The sequence below is a fragment of the Anopheles aquasalis genome, chromosome 2 (genome assembly GCF_943734665.1).
Source record: "Anopheles aquasalis chromosome 2, idAnoAquaMG_Q_19, whole genome shotgun sequence".
Classification (NCBI taxonomy): domain Eukaryota; kingdom Metazoa; phylum Arthropoda; class Insecta; order Diptera; family Culicidae; genus Anopheles; species Anopheles aquasalis.
This window is the reverse complement of record NC_064877.1, coordinates 80930647-80941331: the sequence shown is the minus strand read 5'-3', so window position 1 is coordinate 80941331 and position 10685 is coordinate 80930647. Positions and strand designations below refer to the sequence as shown.

The window sequence follows — 10685 nt, the reverse complement described above, 5'->3', positions numbered from 1 at the left end:
AAAGGCAAACGCGCATCGGAATAAACTCGACCGTATGTGGTTCCATATGCATAAGGAGAAGAAAGAAATCGTCCATAGTCGGTAAAAGGCAAAACCACGATCGCACTGAAGCCAACGATGGCCAGCGAGCGACAGAAAGCAACGAGCTGCTTGAAGTGGTAACGTCTGAACGTCTGAAATCTCCGGAAAAAAACAGGCGAAGCAAGGCGAGAAACGGCCAACACTGTTACGAGCAACAAAGATTCTACGCACCGACCGATCTAAACACAACCCCCGGCCCGCCAGATGCATTAGAATGCAACGTGAACCAAAACAAGAAGAAAAGCAAACGTACGAATGGTATGATCCGGTGCAAAGAAGCCCTCTCGACGGCCACGACGATCCGTGCACGAGGAAAGTGACAAAAAGACAAATGTCTGCTGGAACCGACCGCCTGGCCGACCCGAGAGGCAAGGGAATTCCAGCGTTTTGAAGCTGATTGAGGATGCCGGTTGGATGGATGATGCAGGGGGATTCCACGAGAATTTTTGTGTTCTCTTCTTTACGAAGCATTCTAAGCGCGTATAGAGAGTATCGGCGAAGACGGGAAGTGTCCATAATGTGTGGCAATCGTTTCAAAAGGAACGTCACAGTCGGTCACAGTCAAATGGCACGCACTTGGACATGTGTTTTTGAAAGAACTTAAACATAAAATGTTGTCGAAAGATGCCTGTAAGAAAATTAAAATTTTAAAAACATTTAAATAAAACATATGCCCGCCGATATGGCACAAAAACGCCATTAGATCATCTTGTAGAACGTGTGATAGTCACTGTAACACGATGCACGTTTCAGCCCCCCCTCCCCTCCCAAAAAGGGGTCCGGTTGATTGCAGGGTCCGTCTCAAGGAGCAACATCAGGATGGAGAACCGGATTGGTGGTGGTGTTGCTGCTACCATCGAAATGCTCAATCCATCACCGCGCCCAACTAGAGGCAGCCAACGGGGGGAAAGAGCCGGGCAGACACATTGTCGAAACGTACGAGGAATCGAGCGACGTGTGTGCGCGAGAACGCTCAGAAAAAGGGGGGTAATTATGTGATTACCGGAGCGATAATTTCGTTCGGGCTGGGCCGGACCTGGCCGGGCTTTTTGGAGAAATCCCTCTAATCAGCGCGTTTTGTTGTTGTAATTATGGTGCGATTGGGGGTCCGTACCCCCTCCACCGATCGCGGACTAATGTGTGAGGAAACGATGATTCTCGCAGCTTCCGTAGAACACGTGGCCACGGTTGGTGTGGGATCTGGATGCTAATAGCATCCTGTTGCCCTCGCTGTGCACCACCGTCTACTGATCGCCGGAATCCGATTGTTTCCGGAATTAATTACGGTAGATCACTTTCATCCGCCTGTCCGCCCGCTGATGATGATGATCATGATGACGATGAGAGTGATGATCGGTGCAGACCATGGCCAGATGGGCCCTAGGGAATGGGCGTTGAAGTGTAAGATTGAGTGAATTCAACAGATAAAACCGGGGGCCAATCGATATTTCCGCCGTCCGTTTGAGGCTCGTGCCGTGGCCATGTGGCCGGTCAGTGGTGAGGGTGAGTTTCCTCCCGGGGTTTCCTTTATAATCTAAACGATTTAAACGATGGGTGAAGCCCCCTTTTTTGTGGGTTGTTTTTTGTACTCCGGTTATAGATTATGCATTACACATGGTGCGTTGTGAATGTATATTCTTTGGTGTTGGCGTTCGTTAGTAGCATTTTTAGTTAAACTTTGACACCTTATTTTAAAAGAACAGCAGATCACGTAAAGAAGGTTTATAAATTTAGAAGCAAATAATTCCGAATGTTATTTGAATACTTTTGTGACCAGCGAATTTTAAGTGATGTACTTTATAGGAATAGAATTTGCAGCAGCATATGGATGATATCCAGATATTCTAGCAATTGATCATCCTACGTTTATGTTTCCGAAAAGTAGAGCCAAAAAGTCGTCAGATGCACATTAGTTGCAAAAAATTATGATGGGAAAAGCAACATCATCGTCATCTTAACAAATCTTTTGCTAAAAAAAGAACAGCATGAACCCAGCTAAATTGAAAGAGAAGCCGTAACAATTTGACCTTTAAATGCCACCAACAAGTTATAAAGTGACATATTAAAGTAAAACCATTTAAAATCATTAGCACTAATTACTCAATACATTACTGTAAACGCCAATGTCGCATAAAACTTTTTTAAATTGTTTCAAAATTATACCCTTGGCTAAGGATGAAATGGCGAATAACCCCACTGTAAAGCAACGTTTAAAACACCAATAAGTATTTCCCGGTACGAGGGCGATAAGAAGATATTGTGGCCAAAACTGAAAAATCATTATTTTCGTTTTAAAAACCCCCCATTACCCGGGTACGCTTCACTCTTCTGCTCCACCGACCTGCCTGCAGGTGAAGGTGTTGCAAAATGGTCAGAAATAATAATTGGACAAAGAATATGGCATGGCACCACCACCAGGTAATAGGCACTGGACGTTTCGCAGTCGAAATCGATTTCCAGAAGAGACCGAAAACGGCTACAACGAAAAAGAATGAAACATTTTAAGACATGCAAGATGCATTTAGCAAACGCAACCGCATCCCCGACTCCGTGAGCCACGAAAGGCGCGAAAAGGGAACGAAGCAGTTATGGCCATAAAAGTGCTGCGAAGGATGCCCGAACCGTCGACGACGACGACGGCGACGACGGAACCTCGCGGCGGTTTGATGAATTCGGTTCTCATTTGAGCCTCTTTCGCCACGCAACATTATGCATGCACCGGAGCATGGTCAGCAGCAGCAGCAGCAGCAGCATCTCCACGAACGGATCTACGTTCGCATGGTTGCGAAAAGCGTCCCTACCGTATGTCCGTCCGCTGGCGAAAAGAGTGACGAATCGGGCGGAGTCCTTCAGGCCATCCGCGCCCGCGATGCCCGTAGATGCTCATTTCCAATTTTATGGCAGCAAACCACGGTTCCGGTCGCCTCCTTCTGGCCACGCCGCGGGCGACACACAACCGGCACACCGGTAATACGTCAAGCAGGATGACATCAGAATGGTGCGCACCGCAACACCTTCGCAGACGACGATCTGGGGGTCTGGCGGACTAAATGTAGCCAGCCAGCATCCGTAACCAATTGTGGTGCGAAGCGTTCGCTTGCTCGCGCGATCGATATTCATCGATTAGCAATTTTTATGTTTCGAATTGTTCAGAACCGATCCCCTGGGATGGGCGCACATTTCACCGATCCACCGAGGTCACGTCCTGGAACAAGAGAACAGGGAGAATTACCTTCTAACAGCCGCAACCAAGAACACGCCAAGAACGGTGCGCTCGGTCTCTCGTTACGCGAAGAATGGTTCGCGAGATGGAAATGGAAGTGAAATTGATCGCCGCACCATCGACGGCCCCATAAATTGGCACCAATCGTTACCGGAGCCAAAGAGCAGAAGAAGCTGATCCCATATACGGTAAAGATGGTTCTTGGAAAATGAAACGACCGCCGGTACCGGTACGATACGCCACGGCAACCCGGCATGCAAACGGAGAGCAAATTAGCGTCGTTCGGTACAACACCTCTTCAGCAGCAGCAGCAGCAGCAGCAGCAGCAGCAGCAGCATCGGCAGCACGGAAACTGGCAATTGCATTCTCCGACACGGTGTGAAATCACATTTACTGACCCGTCCGCTTTTCCACTGCTCTTGCGTCGTTCGTCCTGCCTTCTGGGACATGTTTTTCCCTGGCAACGAGCAATCGAGATCGGGAAACGCTTGCTCGGACTGGTTAGGTGCTCGGTCGGAGCGCGTGCTCGCTCATTCGTTCGAGTTCAATGCGCGATCGAGTGGGTAACCTCGTGGGGCGATGGAACCGGGTACTGGGGTCCCGCGCTACACGCGATATTTATGTTGAAGCAATGTTTTGCGGCACATCACCACCAGGATTACGGTGGACGAAACTATGGGATCCATTCGTTGCTGTGTAACAATTAGTGTTATGTTTGTGAGGAATAGAGTTGAATTACTTGTTTACAGCTACAACTGGCGTGTTTTCTCTGTAATTTTGGATCAATCCATCTCAATTAGGGTCTACCACGTCTCTACAGTCCATCCGGAAGACCTAAAAGAATAAAACGGCGATTAAAATGTGGAATTTATTCTCGATTAATAGGATTATCTTTATGAATTTGTTAAATATTAAAACAGGATCATATGTTTTGTCTTGTAGAAGATTAAATTTTAGATATATTGTTTTAAACGATCGTGCAAAAGATGCTCTTGATCTTATTTTTGAGATCAATTCTTGCGAACATCAAAGCAGACCAAGGATCATCCCATAGTGCAACCGTTGGCCCACGTACAATGCTCGGCAAGAAAAAAACGTGACCATCGGCCGCAACATACACGCGGTCGGTTGCGGTCATCGACGGCTTCGACAGTCGAATGCCGCCTCACACTCGCGAACAATGCTCGCGACAACATACGGACATAGGTTTTCGCTCATGTACCCTTCCTCCGTCCACTGCGAGGATCGCGCTGTGCTCATGCTGTGGCTCGGCTCGGAGTTCCGCATTTCCACCTTCTCCCCTGGGCGTGCACGTTCGCGCCCTTTCGCTCAAGAGTGCAGCAGCAGGAGTCACAACAGAACCTCATCTCGTGGTCAGGCATGGACCCCAACAGGAATGGACCATGGTGGAGCATAAGCGAAGTGAACGAGAGCGATCGCAGCCTTAGAACACCACTCGAGAATACCGAGAGAGAGAGCGAAAAGAACGGGCCGAGCTCGAAAACCGGTTTCCTTTCATTTCACACCAGCTTTTATTCAATTTGGTCGAGGTGTCGTTTTTAACAGATTTCAAACGATTAATTCTCGCTCTCTTCCACTTCGCACAACGCAAGAGGAGATCGTGTGGTGATGCTGCTGGACCCGGACGACGACGACTCGAGTGGGTTCACGGTGCACGGTGTGGATCGAGGCTTTACGAGGCCAATTCTTTCGTTTTTTCCTCCACCACCACAAACGGGGTCCCGGTACGTGCCAGTGTGTGATGGAAGTTCAATTTCAGTAAAAGGGGGGCAGGGATCAGGGGGGAGAGATTCGTTCCGTCCTGATTGGATACTGACCGGACGAACGGACGGCCGCCAGTCAGGCTCCAGCTTGAAACCGTTGGATCGTTGGCTGCGGATGGGGGGCTTATCAGTCGGTCTGCTGTGGTGCGTGTGCTGTCCATCTTTCCTTCCGGAGTAGCATATGCCGTGTAGGGTGTTTCTTTTGGCTGTGGGATTTTATATTTTTTGTTGTAAAAGTTGGTGAAAAAAGATAAAGTTATGGTTTTCACTTATCAGATGCTTTCGAACTAACAATTTGCAATGATTCGCTATTCCTCTAAAGGTTACTGCGATTAGAAAAGAACCTCATCTTGGCGTACTATGATTGACCCGTAAATAATATTTACGTAAAATAATATTCGAGATAAACATAACCAAAGACTTGAATAAAATTTAACACAACTATCTTTTCGCCACCCTGTGCTCCTGGGATTCGCGGTCGAGGTCGCGGATGCCGGCCAGAATTCTCCCTTTTCTCCCCCTTGACCCTTTCGCCTCGGTGATGTTTCACCTGAGAATCAGTTAAGAATGATGCTGTTGGACGCTGTTGCCGCCGCCAGCGAGGCACCGTTGTCCCGTAGGGAATCTGGAATCAACCAAACAACCAAAAGAAGCGCAAGAGAACGAAGCAGGCGCGAACCGGCCGATCTGCGGGGTAATAATTTATACAAAAAGAAATTAAACTTATCCGTCGCCTTTTCCGTCCATCCGTACGGTATGTCCGGCGTGACGGGCGGCTTTTGGAGGTGGCGAGTTTTTTTTTTTGGCGTGATCCTCAGTGTGTGCTGCGACGTTGAAGCTTGCTTTGACCGCACGCACATGACTTCAAAGGGGGGGTTTCCTCCCTTATCTCCCTTACTCGCGGCTCATTGTAGTTCTTTGTTGAGGTTTTAGGTTCGTCTCTGACGTCGATTCTGTCGCTCATCGAAATGGACGAGACAGATTGTGAAAAGACGGACGGTGTCCGACGTCCCAACTTTTGTGGTATGGAAATAACGAAATGAAAGACTAAAAAAACACATAAGAAGAGAAACAGATTTTGATGATACGGACACCTTTGAATGTCACGAAAGAATGGAGCCGGGTGGAAGGCGAAGCATCCAGAATCCGTTGGTTCGCCTCAAAGTGACACAAAGGAGCCCGGGAGGTGATTCGTGAAGGAAGAGGCTTGAGGGGCCTGCACAAAAGCTCTGACGAATCCCCCAAAGGCCCATCCATTTTGGTGGGGATCAGATCAGAATAGAGATCGGTTCCGTGTGGGCAACTGTGTGACTAAACGATTCCGGACGGACGGACTGACCGCTAGAGGATTTCGTTAAGCTCATCCATAAAATAACGTTGGAACGCGCATCTAGAACGCGAGGAATGATCGGGTGCGGTTTCAGGCTCATCAAAACCAAGGTTTGCTCGGTCCTCCATCAGTTATGGAGAACCGCAGACCGCAGCAGAATGATAGAATGGGGTGCTGTTGGTGCCGGCTGGTGGAATGCTTTTGATCGCTTATTTTATGAGCCCCAGCCTGAGCAGCCTGTCCAGCGTGCCTGCCATTCATACATCAGACGAGCAGTCGTGAAAATGGCATCCCTGATGAGTCGCAGCGACTTGTGCCTGGTAGAGTGGCATGATACCGAGATGATGTGGAACGCTTTTTGAGAAGACAAGGCAAGGTGCGATGATTCATCAAGATGCTTTTGATGCTTTATCTAAATGTCACACCCAAGAGCCAAGAGCGGTAAAGTGCTTTGAGCAATGAGTAGAACGAAATAAAAAGGTCTTACCAATCAAGGATTTTCGGGCGATATAATCTGGTGGGGAACTAGGAACTGCACTTGGTAACACGCAAACTAACAATCGCAACTTTCATCGCAAGCTAAGGTTACTGTGATAGTTATTAGTTTGCCTACTTGATGTACTAATCGAATATCCAAGTATTGTTTTCGCGCATTATCGCGTGCTTATCGCAGAACGGCAAAAACCCACATTTGCAAATTCACAAATTCCATATTTATTTAAATTACATTTCTTGACAATTAATTACGCCTGCCTTCCGATGGTAATACCCTACTTCACAGAGATGATCGCATGATGATACACTGGAACTCGCTGGAGATGACGGTCGCCTGCTCGCTCGTTCGCTCGCTTCGGCAATTCCCAAACAAGATGCTAATGAGCCTGTACGCCGACGACGAATCAAAGTGGCGAATAATGACACATTTAAATTTCCGAAACTACCCATAATCGACACCGCCGCGGCGTCCGAATAACCGTTCCCGTTGAATTATGAATATGAATGGGGGGTAGCCCATGTTGATAGTTTTTTTTGTTTATTGCATCAATCGGCGGTCCATCTCCGAAATCGAACCGGTCAATGAGCACGGGCACAGCAGTGGCCACCAAATAAGGAAAGACGCGGTGGATGGAAATGTGTGTCCCGCTTTTTCCCGCTCTGCCCTCCCCACCCTCCAATCCAATCGCGAGCTTCATAAGGATTCATCGTACCGCCTCTGCGCGAAGGGGGGCCTTAGTGGGAAACCTTAGTAAATTACCAAAAATAATACGAGACGTCCATGACGACGACGGTGACGACGAGGGCGATGATTCCAATCCATTCCAGTGTCCACCAGCAGCGTGTGGCCGCCTTTTATTTCTTATTCTGAGCATTTCGATTTGGGTTCCCCAGTCCGGAACGGTTACCGCCACGGTTGCCGCCGAAGGTGTTACGATTGTTGGCATTCATATTGTTTCGCCCACCGCCACCATCTCTACCAGCGCCGCCGCCGCCTCCTCCGCCACCACCACCACCGCCTCGACCCTGGTTCTGATTTCGTCCGCCCTTGTTCATTTCTGCCCGGTTGCGCGACTTTGCCTGTACGTCCTCCTTCACCATGTCGATCACCTCGTCCGGGATGCGCAAATATTTGATCGTGCTGCCCCGGATGTAGCATTCCGGCATTCGCCAAAACTTATCACCATCCTAGGGAATGGAGTGAAGGGAAGAAAAAGTTTGATCATAACCATAAGCACTGCAGCGTCGATTCGTGCGCAGGCGTCAGTGGCTTACCTTTGAGGTGCAGATGACCTCCCGCAGATTAATATTCATCCAGGTGTCACAGCTCACCAGGTGTCCGTTATATGTTTCGCCATTTTTCAGCTCCACCAACTGCGGGGGGGAACAAAAAGCGAATATAATGTAGTATCTTTATTGCTTGCGCGCGCGGTTAGGAGTCCTATCGGTCCTCTATCTAAATGAAGATCTCTGCATCCTCTTGGAAGGATCCACTGTTGCGAATGGCGAGCTGCTCGCCAGGTAGCGATTGTTTCTTATCAGTGACCCACTCAAATATAACGTGGATTCATAAACTATGGATTTAATTTTGCAAAGAAAAAAATGGAAAGCGTCAGCGTCGTGGTTTCATAAATTTAAGATGATCACGCATAACGACGCATAACTTATAACATTACCATAAATTGCATTCGTCTTGTTCCTTTACCAAAAAATCCATAAAATTTTACGACAACGACAATCTTAAAGACAGGTGAAAATGTAAAATAGGCGCTTGGTTGGAATGAAATGCTAGCTTTAATGTAGACAAATTCATTCTAAATTTGAAGTAAAGTAAGGATTTCGTAGAGATTGGAATTCGTTTACGAGTGTTCACAGTGCTGATGTTTTGAAAAGTTAAGCAAAATTCTTCAAATAAATGGGTCCAATTTGATCAAAGGTACTGCTGCATTTAAGAATTGGATTTTGTTGGTTTATAAAAGTTTTACAAACAATAAGCAAAGGATTGAAACTAATCTTGGACGGCTAAAATGTTTAGTTAGCAACGTTCAGCCAATAATCCATACGGTCGTTCCAAACATCCCAATAAAGAGCGTTAAGTGAATAAAAGAAAAGGAGGGAATCTGATCGACACTAGTAATTAACTCCTAGATATTATACGCAACAACCGTTTTAAGGAATAAAATAGAGTTTTAGAAACGCCGACAGTTTCATGAAAGCACTTCCCGAAGCGGGCAAACCACAATCTCGAGGATGCTTACCATCGGATGGCTCTGGGCAGTTTTGAGCAGGGATAGCGGAAGCTAAAAAGAAAGCCAGACAATCTAGTCACACGAGTACAACCACCATAACTTTACCGTAACCAGAAATCTTACCATTTTAATCGTAAAATAGCCTAAAATAATTCAGAACCGCTTCGGCAGCGAATGTAAACAACTTTTTGACAAGCCGGATAACTGCTGCAGCTCTGTCAACCAGCCTCCATAGTGAGAAGACGGGTAATGAGCTTGCCGCTATAGTGAGAAGGTAGAAAAACGTCAAACACGAGATTCTCAGTATGGAGCTTGCTGATGCCCAGTTCGCACTAAAGTTATCATTGCAGACTGGTTAAATGCGAATAGAATTGTTCTCAATGTTTGAGATTTAGGTATATTCCTCAAAACAGCACTTTTCTAACCGTTCGTTGATAGACTAATAGGATAATTCAATGGAAAGAAAGAATAAATGAATGGCAACGATTAAAAAAAATAGTTCAATTTCTCGCATCTAATCAACCTTATCGTAGAGAATCCGAGCTCAGCATGTACGTTTTTGTCTACCAAGAGTTAATGGCATGGATGAAGCTGTTCACACGACTATCGAGTTAACATAAGATGACGATATGCAGGGCAGTTTCTTAAATGACGAGGAACAGTGGGAAGGTGTTGTTGGAGAACAGAACATTACACCTTCCTCTTCCGAGAACAATCCCTCCAATGAAGTGGTGAAGTCTTCGCCAAACAAGAGCGCAAACTGTGAAAAAGAATAAGATACACCACCCCAAAGGTGCGGGGAAAATGGTCAAACAGAAACCCAAGAAAGCACCTGATCTTATTTTTGTAATTAATTAAGTTACAAAGAATAATAGCTTGTTTAACAGATAGTTGGGCTATCTAATACTATCTGATTTTGTAGCATTTTCTATCCCCCGATGACTGTTAATCCAATAGCCTTCGATAAACCATTACCTCTTCCGGACTATCGCTCGTTGGGTTAAAAATCTACGGCTGCTGCTAACTGGAACATCGATTCGGATGAGGCTGAAAATATCAATAAGAGAGTAAAATGTATTACAAGATCGCTAGTTCTTTATTGAGAATTCCTTGGCATGAGTTCAATGACTACAAGTTTAACATAGAAATAAGACAAAGTACAAAATTAATCATGGAAATAAGTGGCATGAAAGTGGAAAACATAACACGTTGCAGTATTAACCCGTTCAGTGGTTGCTGGATCGATGGCCACTTTATGCTGGTTTCGTTGTTTCGTCAGCATCCTGTGGCGGCTCGACCGGTAAGGTCGGTTTGCTAAGAACCACGTACAGGGCACCGGGAGCTGTTCTCTTGTCGAGCTGGAAGTTCAGATCAATGAAGAGATTGATGCTCAACGTATCCTGCCGGGGTAGCGCAATCATGATCGCCTCCATTTGAGTGTGCCTGGCGATGGTTTCCAATGCCGTGATGAGATGGCTACCCAGTCCTTGTCCACGGATTCGTTCCTTAAGCACGATCCAACT

The 10685-nt window shown here is 46.7% G+C and overlaps 2 protein-coding genes across 2 annotated transcripts in view; both read right to left on the bottom strand.

Moving 5' to 3' along the window:
• Positions 1-7148: 7148 nt before the first annotated feature.
• Positions 7149-9388, bottom strand: LOC126572491 (U6 snRNA-associated Sm-like protein LSm4). The gene is made up of 4 exons (XM_050231847.1): positions 9286-9388; positions 9172-9213; positions 8189-8287; positions 7149-8101 (listed from the first exon to the last, which is right to left on the bottom strand). Exons 1-4 carry the CDS (start codon positions 9286-9288, stop codon positions 7769-7771), a joined length of 477 nt encoding a protein of 158 aa, XP_050087804.1. The 5' UTR covers positions 9289-9388; the 3' UTR covers positions 7149-7768.
• Positions 9389-10413: 1025 nt separating this feature from the next.
• The window catches only part of LOC126572490 (N-alpha-acetyltransferase 40-like), a 654-nt gene continuing 382 nt past the window's right edge, over positions 10414-10685 (bottom strand). The window contains exon 1 of the mRNA XM_050231845.1: positions 10414-10685. This exon is cut by the window's right edge and continues 382 nt beyond it. Within this exon, the coding sequence (XP_050087802.1) occupies positions 10416-10685 (270 nt within the window). The 3' untranslated portion in view covers positions 10414-10415.